Here is a 13,869-nt window from a genome sequence, read left to right as displayed (position 1 = left end):
ATACATTCAGTCTCTTCCTCCTCTGTCTAAAAGATATAATTTTGTATGTTGAAATACACACACAAACTTGCTTCACTATTCCCGTGGGGACACTGACTGACATAATGCATTATCTAGCCCCTTACCTTAATTTTAACCATCGCGAAGAGCCTTAACTTAATTCTAACCCTTTAACCAAGTCTCACAAAGCAGACTCCATTTTTGTCCCCACAGTGACACGAGTCCTCACGGGTTAGGAGGTATTCAAGTTTAAGTCCCCACTGGAATATAAAAATAAGCATTCCATCATAAACTAGTGAATGAATTAAAAGCATTGATTGGCAAACTGTTTAGGTCATTCTTCAGATGAGCTTTGTTTGAAACTTTTGTTTGGTACATGAGTGCTCACGCACACACACACACACACACACACACACACACACACACACACACACACACTCTGTACAAATTCACATACTGTAATTATTAGCTCATAAGAGACTTTATAGAAAAACCTTGTGGACAGTTTTTTGTTGTTGTTGTTTTGATGGTAAGTAACACCCCATTGAAGCAGGAGGATCTTTTCTCTGACAAGATCAGATTTTACTCTCATTTGATTGCAGATAGTCTTACGTCACGATAGTCAACGTCACCTCACTTTTTTTTTTCTAATTATTTATCTGCACTGTCAGTTTATGCAGCTGCTATCAACTGAAAGTAGTCACTCGTGACTAAAAAACATCACATTCATATTTTGAAAGTAAAGCAGTACTTGATGCAACGGAAAGTTACATCAAGATAAGGCGGCATGAAACAATTTTCATATCATAAAATCTACCCCGTTGCATTCAGCTTACGTGACATTTCAAACCTCAGAGGATAATTACCTCACTCATCAAAGATGTTTTCATTGACATCATTCATCTGACTAGACTCGCGCATAACACATAACAGTGACAGGACTGCTTCGCAACCTCACTAGAATCACTCTGTATGTCCATCAATATTATAAAAGTGTAAAATTAACAGATTTCATCTTTAAGGAAGTAGAGTACAGTCTGGCTGTAGTCTTCATCTCTCTGAATGTTTTAATGGTACAAACGTTGATATTGACGTGTTTCCCTTGTGTTTCCAGGTCGAACTCATCGGTCCAATCAGGTGACAGCACCAGAGTACATCTTCCTCATCTCAGAGTTGGCTGGGGAGAGACGCTTTGCTTCCATTGTGGCTAAGAGACTAGAGAGCCTGGTAAATATCACAACCTTTATAGATGTGTTTGTGTGGGTGTTGCATTTGCTCTTGTTGTTTCACGCAGTTTTCTGTTCCTCATTTCACTTTAAAAAGAGTGAAATCTGTCTCAGGGGAACATAATTCTTTTCATCTCGTTGTCTTATGGAGTGTGAGAAGAATTGTTCCACTGTAAACAGAGAGGATCTGTGTTTGGGTTTTATTGATTGCTTTGCTCTGGGTTGCCAGTGTTGCTTCACCCTGCTTTCACCCTGTGTCCTTCCTGTTCCCTGGGATATTCCCTGGTCTTGAAGCTCTCCGTACAATCTTTTTTTGAATGTTGGTTCACTTGACGTTACGTCAGCATTTCTCCACAAACCTCAAGAGATTTGGGGTCTTTCCCCTCTCCAGCTCAGTAACGGAAAACCGAATAAGCAGGAGAAGCATAAAGCGCTCATCTGCAGTTATTTTCCATAATTATCAATGCATTTCTGCACCAGCAGTCATTTATTTCCTTAGTGACACAGCATGACGCTTCTTTTGGGAAAAGGGCAAGGAGGGTGCGAGGGGACGGCTGTTCCAGGAAGTCGTTCCTGCATTTGCCAGCCGTGTGGTAAATCTGTATCAAGAATAGGTCACATCACGTCTGCCTGCCTGCTTGAACAGGATACAACACAAGCGCACACAAACACATTCGCTCCAACTGAACATCTGAATACCTTTGAATCAGATTGCAGTGAAGTCATATTTGGCTTTGGTTTGGTATCTCAGTGCCTTTTTCTGTGTTGGCAGAACCAGCAGTCGGCGACAAGGCTCATCTGCTGCCGACTCGGCTCAGTCAAAATTTTCTTTGGTTGTGTCTGTAAACTTTTAAACTTTTGCTTTGTAGCTAACTTCAATTCATTGCAAAATGTTGCTTTGTGTCCGACTGAGGCACAAAATCACGTCAAAAGAAAAAGTTAATTTTTACACCTGAGCCTCGTGGGTTTCCTCTGACACCCTGGGCAGGAAAACGAAATCGCTTTATTGTCACATAGTCACACATCTAGTGTCCTTGTCGAGTTGATTTTTGTTTTCGACTATATTATAGTTCCACACTCATCACTGTTATATCACAGAATTACATCAGACATAATAATCACGTTTGTTGAAGTGAAAAAATATGTTAAACAAGTGACAATTGACTAAGTTCTCCAAGTTAATTCAACATTATAACACACGCTCTATAATCACTTTATGTATCTTAGATTGAAGAACGGAAATTATGGTTTAGATGGTATGGGAATCTAGCAAATATCTTCTACTAGGTCTTATAATATTTATATTGTAGTAACTTCATAATAACCCTCTTGTTGTTAGCAATACAAATGTATTCCAAGGCTGAAGAGTTTAGTCAGTGTGGATAATCATTTCAGATCAACGGCGAGCACGTCACTGTGTCAGGCTGTATTAGTTTGAGGATGCTGTGAAGGCTGTAAATCTAATACTTCTCATAGCACTAATAATAATACTCTTCCTAATCCATCCTGTAGGGCGCATTAACTCATGGAGACAGAAGAGCCACTGAATCCAGAGACCTGAGCAAGTACAACTTTGAGAACAAGGTAGGCAAATTCAAGAAGAAAATACATGTAAATATTCTTCTGCTTAATTGCTAAACAAGCCTTCTGAGCGAGTTTTGTCATTACCAAATATTTGTCCCATTTTCTTCCAGTATGGTACCAAGGCTCTCGATAAGATCACCAAAGCAATTCTTGGCCACATAGAAAACAAGGTGCCCCCTCCCAAAGGGTACCCCGCTGGTGAATCCCTCTTCTTCAGAGGTATGTTTGAGCTTTGGTTGACTGTCAGCAACCGAGAACATCTTCACCGGCTTAACATGAACTTTATCAGCTTTATCGGTAAAACAACTCTGTTTTTCTTGATTTCCAGACATGAAAGTTGGAATGATGGATGTGGGCATCTTCTGTAGGGAGTCTCGCTTTGGGATCAATACTGAGAAAGGTAGGGGAAGCCAGTGTGTTTGAAATAAATACACACCTACTTTACTCAGCTGTCTTCAGTGATGATCACTCAACACAAAATCCGACATATTAACTGTCCTGTGTTTTGTTGTTTTCGTCTCAGACTGCAGCATCACCAAGTTCCTAAATCGCATCCTGGGCCTGGAGGTCCACAAGCAGAACTATCTCTTCCAGTACTTCACTGACAACTTCGACTACCTGATCGAGAAGGACAAGAAGGAGGGCAAATACGACATGGGAATCTTAGGTACTGAGATCCAGTGTGACTTGAACATACAGGGTTGTACTATACAATCTGTTCTTTTGATTTGATACATTAACAGGCCTTTTCATAGACCAGCTAAAACTAGGCAACAGCTGAAGGTATTAATCAGTTGCATTTGTAATGTTTGTAAAACACTGACAATAATTACTGTTCATTTCTTCAATAATGGCTGTCCATATAATGAATCAAGTCTGTGAGGATTGATTTTTTATTTGTTTTTTTTTTTTTTTTTTTTTTTTTTCTTTCTTAAAAAGGTGGTTCCTAATTTTCCATTTTTGTTGTTGTTGTTGTTTTTCTGCCCCTGCCAGATCTCGCTCCAGGAAACGATGAGATTTATGAAGAGAAGCAGGAAACGTTCTTGACAGCAGGGAATCCTCAGGATGGACAGGTTGTTCTTTATAAGGTAGGCACCACCCAACCTCATCTCAGCCATATCGGTGGATGATTGTCTTTGACTGTCTTTTGCATCACCACATTTGTTGTCAAACTAGTTTTACAGTATTGTAATGGTATCATGTCACGAGTTAACCTTTGGTTTAAAGAAGGATCGACTCGGGAGTGAAACGCTGGCCATCAGAAGGGAGAGGAGGGCGATGTTGTTTTCAGACAGAGATAATTTCCTTTCTGGCATAAACCAAAAATCTATCTCCCGCCTCCAACTAGTCCAGAATGCAGCAGCTCGGCTTCTTGCTGGTTTTAACAGACGACATCACATTACTCCAGTTCTGGCCTCTCTCCACTGGCTCCCGGTTGGTTTTAGAATTGATTTTAAGATTTTGTTGATCACTTTTAAGGCCCGCCTGGGTCTGGCCCCGAGCTACATTACTGAAATGTTAGCCCCATATGAGCCAACTCGCAGCCTTACATCCTCCGGTGGGGCCCTTCTGGCCGTTCCAAAGTCGAGGCTTAAATTGAAGGGTGACCGTGCTTTTGCCATTAGGGCCCCTCGACTTTGGAACGACCTACCTGAGGAGATAAGGCTTGCAGAATCATTGACTTTTTTTTTAAATCACTTCTTAAAACCCATTTTTATAGAATTGCTTTTCAGTGATGTCGTCCTTTTATGTCTTTTTATGCAGTTCTTTTGTTCCCCTGTTTTTGTTTGTTTATTTTATTCATTTATTTATTTGTTTGTTTTTCTATTCCATTTGCTCATTTTGGTTATTTGTTTGGTTTTGTTGTATTCGTTACCTTTATGGTACGGTCTTTTTTGCCTCCTGTTTTCTTAAATGTTTACCGATATTGACGTTATGTATGACTATGCTTTGCTTCTTTGTAGAGCACTTTGTAAACTCTGTTTTTAAAGGTGCTATATAAATAAAGTTATTATTATAATAATTATTATTATTATTATAATGGCAGCCAGTTTATGCTGATAGCCATGAAATCTTGGCTCATCACACGTCACACTGAGATCTGCCTGTCTCACTTCTAACAGACTGCACACGACTTTGTTGTTCCTGCTGTGAAAGCTTGAGCAACCCAGATGACATCCTGTCAAAGAAAAGATGCCAGTCTTGTACTTTCTCATTTGACTTAAACCCAGGAGGAGTTGTAGTGGCCAAAAGGGCCTCATGTTCAATTACAGCAAAACCATCTTCACAGATTACTTAACAAAGACCAGTGATTGATTACGATTTTCTTGACAACACTAGCACTGCTACAGTTTTTCCATACAAATAGAGCCGATATGATGATAAAAAAAAATGTGTTCCTCGTAACCTGTGCTCCCACAGGTAACTCAAGTAGCTACCTCAGCTTTTTATGAGCTTTGATTGATGTCACTTAGCCAGCAGTAAGACTGTGATCATGCAGGTTTAGCCCAGGGCTGTGGAGCCAGTGGAGGTACTAGTGGGCGGTGGAAACAGGATAATTACTGGTATCTTCTGCTTTTGGCTGTCGGCTAACCTACACTTGACATTTTCAAAGTTGGTAGCCGAGCAAAATCCTGCACAAGAAGACCAGTTTGACAAGTGAACGGCGTGCGTTGGTTCACTTGTCTTGTACATATGTAACAGTACCGTATTTTTCGGACTATAAGGCGCACTGTGAATTAACGTGTCTATGTTCACACATAAACCGCACCGGATTATAAGACGCATTAAGCAAAACAACACAGTCCGGTAAATCTTCCTCCACTTCCGTACCATTGATTCATTGATGTTGAATTCTTTCGCGGCTGCTCTATTCCCATGTTCTGCTGCGTAGCTAATTGCTTGGAGTTTGAAACCCGCTTCGTAAGCATGCCTCTTAACAGGTTCCATTTTTGGAGTCCTTTTACGTACACACAAATGTACTGTAATATAATGTTGAAGCACAGTAAGTATTACGTATAAAAAGTGGAGGGGGTAAGCGTACTAAATACTGTTCTCTGATTGGTTTATTGTAGCTAACGCATACTCCGGGCGCGGGCTGCCTTACATGAATGCACTTTTAGTTTAGACATTACATTCCTGTTACGGGGCCGATCAGGTGGTGACACAGCGTACTGTAATGCTCCGAATATCCATTGAGCGGAGCGGCTTCGTTGCTTACCAAAGTCGTACTTACACATTTCGACAGATTTTTGAGCGCATTGTACCACATAAAATCGATCAATAAGCACAACAAGTGACCATACATAAGGCGCGCTGGATTATAAGGCGCACTGTCAATTTTTGAGAAAATTTAAGGATTTTAAGTGCGCCTTATAGTCCGAAAAATACGGTATTTCTAAGAAAATGGTAGCTCATGCTCGAGTTTTCCAGAAAAAAGTCACACAGCTTCATGCCACAGCAGTGTGTGGTTGCTTGGCTGCTCGCTTCAGTCTCTGATCTCTTTGCCCCTACAGATCAGTGTGGACAGAGGAATGCCCTGGGATGAGGCCTACAACAGGTCTCTGAAGCTTAGCGGTCCCAATGAAGGATTCTACCTGTCCCAGAAAGTGAGTCTATGTTATGATAAGCTAACTGTATTATGCATGTATGTATTAATAGATCTGCAATGAAAGGATTTTCATTTTTCTCTGGACCATGCAAAAATAGAAAAAAAAACCTAAAAAAAAACATTTCTCTCTGTGTGGCCTCTCCACAGCTGCGAGGTAACCACCCATGTGTGCTGTTAGCTGAGCAAGGAAGAGGCAAGAACTTCGTTGTCTTCAAGCCCAACATTGGCAAGCAGACGCACCCGGAGAGCCTGGACAACCTGCAGCAGCGTTACCGCAAGGTAATGGCTGGACTGAGTGTGGATCACCTAACTGGGCTAAAAGTCGTGTCTGTATATCGGCATCTAAAACCGAAAGCAGACAAAAAAAAAAATCCATTATTTCATATTCCTCTTTGTGTTTTCCTAAAAGGTCATATTTTTGCTTGTTTATACTGTCAAAAACAGTCTTTTCAGTTTATTGTTTGTATTTTAAAGCTGATTAAAAGTATTAGAAAAAAAATACAGATTTTGGGGAAGGTTTGTCAGAAGACAAAGACATTTGCTGGACTGACATGGTATCTTGTCATTACTGTTTGGAGTATAACATAAAACTGTATAAGTATGGAGTCGGCTGCCCCCTTGTGGACATTCAACAAGTGTGTTAAACCAGAAAACATGAAGGGCCCTCCGGAGCTGAACGTTGCCATTATAAGATAAAGGTGGATTGCAGTGATTTTGTTTCTATTTATGTTGTTTATTAAAGCTGTACTTGTTTCCCTTCCCAACATGAGCAACATAGTCATGATTAAATTACCTTTCACCAGAAGCCCACTTTCTGGCACAAGCAATGACTATTTGGTCAATAACTTTGGTTGAAGGTTGAAAACGGCTCTCTCACTCCTGTTTTGGTAAAAGTGTATTTTCTTTTTTTCTTTTTTTAACAAACTGGATATGATGATTTCTTAGCTGAGGATGGTGCTTTTTTTTTTTTTTCTTCTTCTTCCAGGTGACTCCAGAGGATGCCAGGGACAGCTGGGAGAACCAGTTCGTCTTCTCTTTCAAGAAGTGTAGTCACGCCAACTGGTAAGTAGGAGTCCACAATGTCCAGCAGGATTAGTGGCTGAACGCATGCAATCAAGCTGATACTTACCAGGATTCAGTGAGGGTGGTTTTACGGTCAGATGCCATTCCCAAGGATTTGTAGATCACCTGAGAACGAGTCATGAAGAAATGACCTCCAAGTCTCACATGTGCCCTGGTTACCAGATGACCAGTGGGCTTGTGTTTAAAATTCAAGGGCCGGGGCTGCCTCTGATGAAGTGTTTAGTGAACGTTTATACCCTCAAGCTGCCTTTAAAGCTTCTCTAAAAGAGGGTTTTGCGAAATACGTCTGTTTTGATGATTTCTCTCCTCTTGCCTTGCCCCAGGAACGGGAAGTGTAAGAAAATTGAGGAGGGCCAGGAGTGTCTCCAGGGCATGCGCCTCCGTCAGTACCACATGCTGTGTGGAGCTCTGCTGCGGGTGTGGAAGCGTGTGTCCGACGTGGTGTCCGACATCACCAGCACCAGCATCCTGCAGATTGTCCGTCTGAAAACTAAGCAGCATAACAAGCAAGTCGGTCAGTACATCCCACCGCCTCCGAAAATATGCAATTTGCTAACATAGTGCACATTTCTAAGTTGTTGTTTTTTTTTTTTTAGACTATCTGTCAGACTTTACTCTGGTAATATTAATCTTTGAGCTTCCAGGGCCGAATTTAAAATGGGAATTAGATTTTCCAGACGTCTGTGAGTTGTTTGGATGGTGAAATGTAACGCTGTCAAACTGCTGACACATCTTAAAGATGGATTGAGGAAATGAAATAGTTCCTTGCTTTCCTTATTTGCCTCCGCTGAACTTCCGCGAGCGCAGAAACACAGAACGTGTAGCAACTCGGCTTAATGTCCATTAAAACACAACAGGGTGAAGATTTTTTCTCGCGAAGATGCAAAGGAGAATAGTAGATATGTGCTTGCGTGATCATACATCACAGGAGCATACATCTTTGTATATGCAGTAATAAACCTGCCTGTCTGTTTTCTGTTGCCGTTAATAAATGTGCCGTCATGTGGTTTTTCAATGAAATGGCTCTAATAGAAAGTCGTGGCTTTGGCTAACATGTTGAAACGGTTAACATCGTGCGAACAGGTAGTTTGATGAAAGTTTGCGAATTTAATTGTGACACGAGCATACCTCCTGCATCTCTCTCAGGCATCAAGATCCCGGAGAACTGTGTGGCCCGTGTGCGCGAGGAGCTGCTGGTGATGGACGAGGAGGTGAAGAGGAGGCGGAAGGAGAAGGAGCAGCAGGCGGCGGAGCAGCGCCTGGCTGAGGAGCGCATGCGCAAAATGGAGCAGGAGAACAAGCACCTCCTGGAAAATCTGTTCAGCCAGAAGCCCATGCTGAACCAGTCCCTGGCTCAGACTCTCGCCCAGAGCCAGATTCAGAAACTGAACCAAAACGCTCTCCAAAGGACTCCAACCGGGAGCATGTCTCAGCTACAGAGAATGCAGGCCCAGACCCAGCCCACATTACAGCACCCCCCCCATAACTTAAACATGTTATCCTTACAGAGAAATCCAGGCCAAACCCAGCAAAGGACCCACAACAGCTGGCCAAACAACTCCACCTCCTCCACCACCACCACCACCAACAAGGGCCCTCTGACCAACACAGTTAGCCTCAATTTCCCTCCGTTTTTCTCCCACTCGTTCATACCCTCTTTTCCACAACCGAAGAACCCGTCTCTTCCACTCCATCAGACCACACCGTCTCCCAGCTTGTCTTCCAAGAGCACCCTGGATGAGATCTTGGACCTGACCACGAGCTCCCCGTCCCCCTCTCCAGACAGCACAGAGGGCGGACTGAACCTGAACCTGGACAGTCTGGCAGGCAACTCTGCAGCTTTTGCCGATGACTTTAATCTGGAGTCTCTGATCTCTTCGAATGCACCGAACACTCAGCACGCTGCACAAATACAGCAGCCTCTTCTGCTACAGCAGCAGCAGCATCTACACGCCTCGCAGCAGCAGCAGCAGCAGCAGCAGCAGCAGCAGCAGCAGAACCACAGCCTGCTGGCCAATAACCACCACCATGACATATTAGATTTTTTTGATTTGCCCCCGTCTCCCCTCATGCCCACACAGAAAGCCAGCCCGTCATCCTCTACCTCCTCCTGCTCTTCCTCCACGTCCTCCACCTCTTCTGTGTCAAACAACCTGGTGTCTCTCTTCTCCGGCGTGCCCTCTTCCTCCTCCTCCTCCCTGTTTTCCAACTCTTCCTCTCACTTCCCCGGCTCCTATCTCCTCCCGCAGTCAGACTCCGTTTCCCTACCCAACGGCCACTGCAGTTCTGGCGGTCTCGACGTCCGCGAGGCTCTGAACAGCATGCTACAGTCCGGATCGGACCGCAAGTCGGTCATTAAGTACCGGCAGCAAGACTAAGAGCTCAGACAGCAACGGCTCGTCTGGACTTTATCTCTAGATTATTTTTTATTGTTTGTTTCGTCTTTGAAAGCAGATTACGTCTTGTTCAGCTGCTGTCGAGGATCGCACCCTCCGACCTACTCCCTCTCCCCTCAGGGCCTATAGTCAAGTCACTGCCTGTCCTGCGCTGGGCTCACCCTTCTCTCTATCCACCAGTAGCGTTCAACCTGCTTGAGGCTGTTGAGGTGACGGAGGCTCGATCAATACCAGATTTCTGCACCAAAGTGTGTCCTCCACAGTAAAAGGCAGCTGTAAAAAACAAAAAAAAAAAAAAAAACAACAACAACAACATGCGATATTTTATTGAACATAGGAGCTATCGAAAAACAAGCTCACTCATCGAGGTGTGGAAATCTTTAATAAACCTCCCGCTGCTGATTTTCTTACGAGGTATGATTGGTGATGTTGCTGGAAGCTCGAAATGCCTTTCACCAGTTAAAAACCACATCTTTAGACGTTTTGCTTTACCGTCACTTCGCTTCATGGCTGTTTATCTTGACAAAAAGAGAGAAAAAAAAAAGAAAGAAACTGTATGCAAGGCTTGGTTTGAGTGAAACAGAAAATAGTGTTGAACTGGAAGACGAGAGGAGGAGAAAAAAAAACCATGTGAAACCTTTTTTAGCTGATTAGCCATGAAATGCCTCAGTTTTCATTTTTCTTCTACGTGCTCCCTCCTGTTTCTCTCCCTGCTTGTACAAACATTAGTGTGAGGGACAAAGGGAGAGGAAGAGCAGTCTGCTGTTGCGAACAGTGCCTTCGGAGAAATCTATAAATGCAGTCTTTAAAATCCATGTAGCCTAATGTATAGATTTGTACTCTGGGTTTTAATTTTAATTTTATATGGTATATTTGTATTTAACTTTTAGCCCCGGTCCGTCAGGTTGTTTGTGTTACACTATGCTGGTGTTGGGTTTGAGGAAGACGCCTCCGTTTAGCCTGTATATGCTTGTATGATTGTCCTTGGAGCTGTTCTAGAAGAAGAGCAGCGACTTGTCCTTTTATCTGTCTTTTCTGTCCCAGGTGAAATGACAGCGTGCTGGAGATCAGAGACGCGGCGAATTATTGAGCATCATGGGAAAAAAAAGTATTGTCCAATCCCCACCTCTCCTTTTCTTTCTCCTTTTTTTTGTTTTTTTTTGTTAAAGCTGACATTTTGGTCATGTGACTCCTGCTTTGTTTTGGTGTGGATTCCTCAGGAAAGTCTTGAGTGTTTTTGTGTTTGTGTGTGTGTGTGTGTGTGTGTGTGTGTGTGTGTGTATGTGTGTGTGTGTGTGTGTGTGTGTGTGTGTGTCATTCTGACCAACACAGATATCAAAATTGGTTTTCAGTCTTTAATTGCAACAGATAAAAAGTTTTTGTTGAAAAGAGAGCCCTGTCATTTCTACTAAAACTTCCCTTTGCTGATAGCAGTGAGTCGACTCGTGTTCTCGAGGGTTTCAGAAGAGTTCAACGTGCAGAATAACAAACATCTGACTACATGAGTCTCCTTTTGAAAGACTTGTAATGATCACTGTGTATGATATTTACAAACCTGTGACATCTGGCCATCTTTGTGTGATGCACTGTAGTTGGTTCGTGACAACAACAAAAAAATGCCGGGAGAAGTTCAACTGATCAAAAAGCAATAAAACCATATTCTACATTTGTTATGAAACAGAAGTACTGTTTATGCTCAACAGTCGTGGTTTGCATGGTATGAATCTCCTTATTTCTGTTGTGCTTCATAGTCTTTTAGTTCGACACATTCTGAAATGCATACAACCTTTGTAAAGTACGTTTTCACAAGAAGAGCGCGATGCGTTCTCGATGTTTTAGTCATTGTTATTATAAAAGTTATTGTTATTTATATTTAAGGGATATTTAGATTTTAGATATGTTATCTTGCTTATTATAATAGTTAACAATATGTTTGGTCAGGGAAGTTACTAGTTTTCGAGATTGCTATAAAACAAATTCTATTATAACCTGCCACCAAATAAGATTGCACTGTTCTGTACTGCTGTACAGTGTCTGGATTTATTTCTGCTCTTTTCACGTTTCTCAAGTCAAATTGTTTCTCCAACTTGTAGACCTTCGTCGGGCCTCGAGTTTGCAGAGAGATACCAAAGTATTCCACAGACACCCCTAAAGTTACTGGCTCTAAGATATCAAGACCTTTTTATCAATCTCAGGAAGAAACCTACAGGAGGTGTAACAACGGGGCGTTAGCAGAAATATATCATTTCCCCTTATAACAGTGGTGAAACTAATGAGTACATGTGCTATTTTTTTTTTCTCAACTCTGTGCTGTGACTCTTGCTGTATTTATGTTTTAGACTTGATGTGATGGGTTTGTTGTTTGTCCTTGTGAAAATGTCAGTGATTCTTCATGTTTATGCCTTCTTAGGGCAAAGATCAAAGGCTGTTTCTTTTGAAGAAACTTTTTTCTTTTCTTTTTTTGTTTTTGTTTCCTCTTAGACAGTTTTTGTAGGACGTTTAATTAATTCTACCGCTGACAGTCGATTCACACCTGGGTCACACTGTAATGTGCAATTGATCTGTCCGAGCCTTCACCCTTCCCTCAGTGTAACACGTGTAGGTGTAGGATGAGACCGATTCGCTCATGTTTTCCACGTACCCTCGTTTATTTTTGCTTTGAATATTCCTCATCAGGCACATTCCGAGAAACTTTCTGCCTTTGATTTTGTGTTTTATAGTCACACAAATAAAGCTTTATGCATTTGAGGGATATGGACAGCATTTTTAGTCATTTTCTTTGAGAATCGTTTATTCGTATAGTTAGGCCTTTAATCGTTTTATCATTTTTGCACTAAGAATGGCATAATCAAGTTACTGTTCCCTTGTTGGTCATGATTGAGCGTCGCAAGCTTGTCGTGTTTCTGTTCTTTGATGGATTGCTCTACGTATACTGTAACCATCTTTCTTGTTTCTCCACCATTTGCATATTATATAAATGTTATCACTCTCAAATAATTTATTGCTAACAAAAAAATGAAACAAAAAACATGCTACTGATTGTATGTATTTTTAAACAAAGCCTATTTTTTCTGTAAAAAAAAAGACTGTGTTCAGCACTTTTATTCTGGGTTGTGCTTTTGTTTTCTATATATTTATAATTTAGATCCAAATGTATATATTGTAAAATTTGTGCCTTTCGACTAATTCTTTAAAAAGGTTTTCTACTCATTAAAGGAAGGACTATATGAAATTGCAATCTTAACTTTGTAAACAAATAAAAACTTGAAGATTGCTGAAACTGAGCCTGGTTTCTTCACCTGGGTTGCAGAATTTGTGGCAGGTTTGTGGACGAACGTGGAGACTACACGTGTACAAGTCACATTAGGAAAATACACTGCAGAACTGTTATAGATAAGAATTATTCTACAAACATTTGTGTTCAGCAGGTAACCACAAAATTTCTGTTTGTAAAATTTCAGCACGACTAGTTTCTGTCAACGATATGTTGCAGTGTCACGTGACTTAGACAGACAGTCACACAACCACAGATAAATCACTGAATATGCTACCAGATACAAACCCAGGGCTATCTGAGCCAGAGCTGCTGTGTCCTAATAAAAAAAATAAAAAAGAGGAGTTCAAAGGACTGAAAAGTTAGTCTGAAAACATCCTTACTTTGTCAAATCAAAGATTTATTGAGGTGTGTTAGCTGTGCAAAGCAGGACAAGGGGCCAAATCTGCAGGCATACATATACACCTGAAACCTGCAGCAAGCTTTTTTTTTATTTATTTAACATGTTTCCAGTTGTACATTTCCAGTCATTTTCCAAATATTGTAGCCTATCTGAAGTTCCCATAATATAACTAGTCTATAAAGCACAGAGACAATAAACAGTTAATAAATTGTTAGCCCAGTTTATTTACAGTTTATTTTCACTTCCTTATAAATAAATGTAGGCTACTTATACAACTTTTACAAAAAGCCTAA

The 13,869-nt window shown here is 41.4% G+C and overlaps 1 protein-coding gene across 4 annotated transcripts in view; it reads left to right on the top strand.

Annotated features, from left to right (window-relative positions):
• The window catches only part of sbno2b (strawberry notch homolog 2b), a 59,101-nt gene extending 48,898 nt beyond the window's left edge, over positions 1 to 10,203 (top strand). For all 4 annotated transcript variants that reach the window (XM_069150126.1, XM_069150125.1, XM_069150127.1 and 1 more), the window contains 11 exons: positions 1,115 to 1,227; positions 2,739 to 2,810; positions 2,921 to 3,029; positions 3,139 to 3,210; positions 3,334 to 3,477; positions 3,804 to 3,898; positions 6,326 to 6,418; positions 6,568 to 6,699; positions 7,406 to 7,482; positions 7,827 to 8,017; positions 8,650 to 10,203. In XM_069150126.1, coding sequence (XP_069006227.1) covers positions 1,115 to 1,227; positions 2,739 to 2,810; positions 2,921 to 3,029; positions 3,139 to 3,210; positions 3,334 to 3,477; positions 3,804 to 3,898; positions 6,326 to 6,418; positions 6,568 to 6,699; positions 7,406 to 7,482; positions 7,827 to 8,017; positions 8,650 to 9,881 — 2,330 coding nt within the window. In that variant the 3' untranslated portion in view covers positions 9,882 to 10,203. The remainder of the gene's footprint in view (positions 1 to 1,114; positions 1,228 to 2,738; positions 2,811 to 2,920; positions 3,030 to 3,138; positions 3,211 to 3,333; positions 3,478 to 3,803; positions 3,899 to 6,325; positions 6,419 to 6,567; positions 6,700 to 7,405; positions 7,483 to 7,826; positions 8,018 to 8,649) is intronic.
• The last annotated feature ends 3,666 nt before the right edge of the window (positions 10,204 to 13,869 follow it).

The sequence above is a fragment of the Embiotoca jacksoni genome, unplaced genomic scaffold (assembly GCF_022577435.1).
Source record: "Embiotoca jacksoni isolate LCO1_2020_lvr unplaced genomic scaffold, fEmbJac1.0.p SCAF_16, whole genome shotgun sequence".
Classification (NCBI taxonomy): domain Eukaryota; kingdom Metazoa; phylum Chordata; class Actinopteri; family Embiotocidae; genus Embiotoca; species Embiotoca jacksoni.
This window is presented reverse-complemented; position numbering and strand designations above follow the sequence as displayed.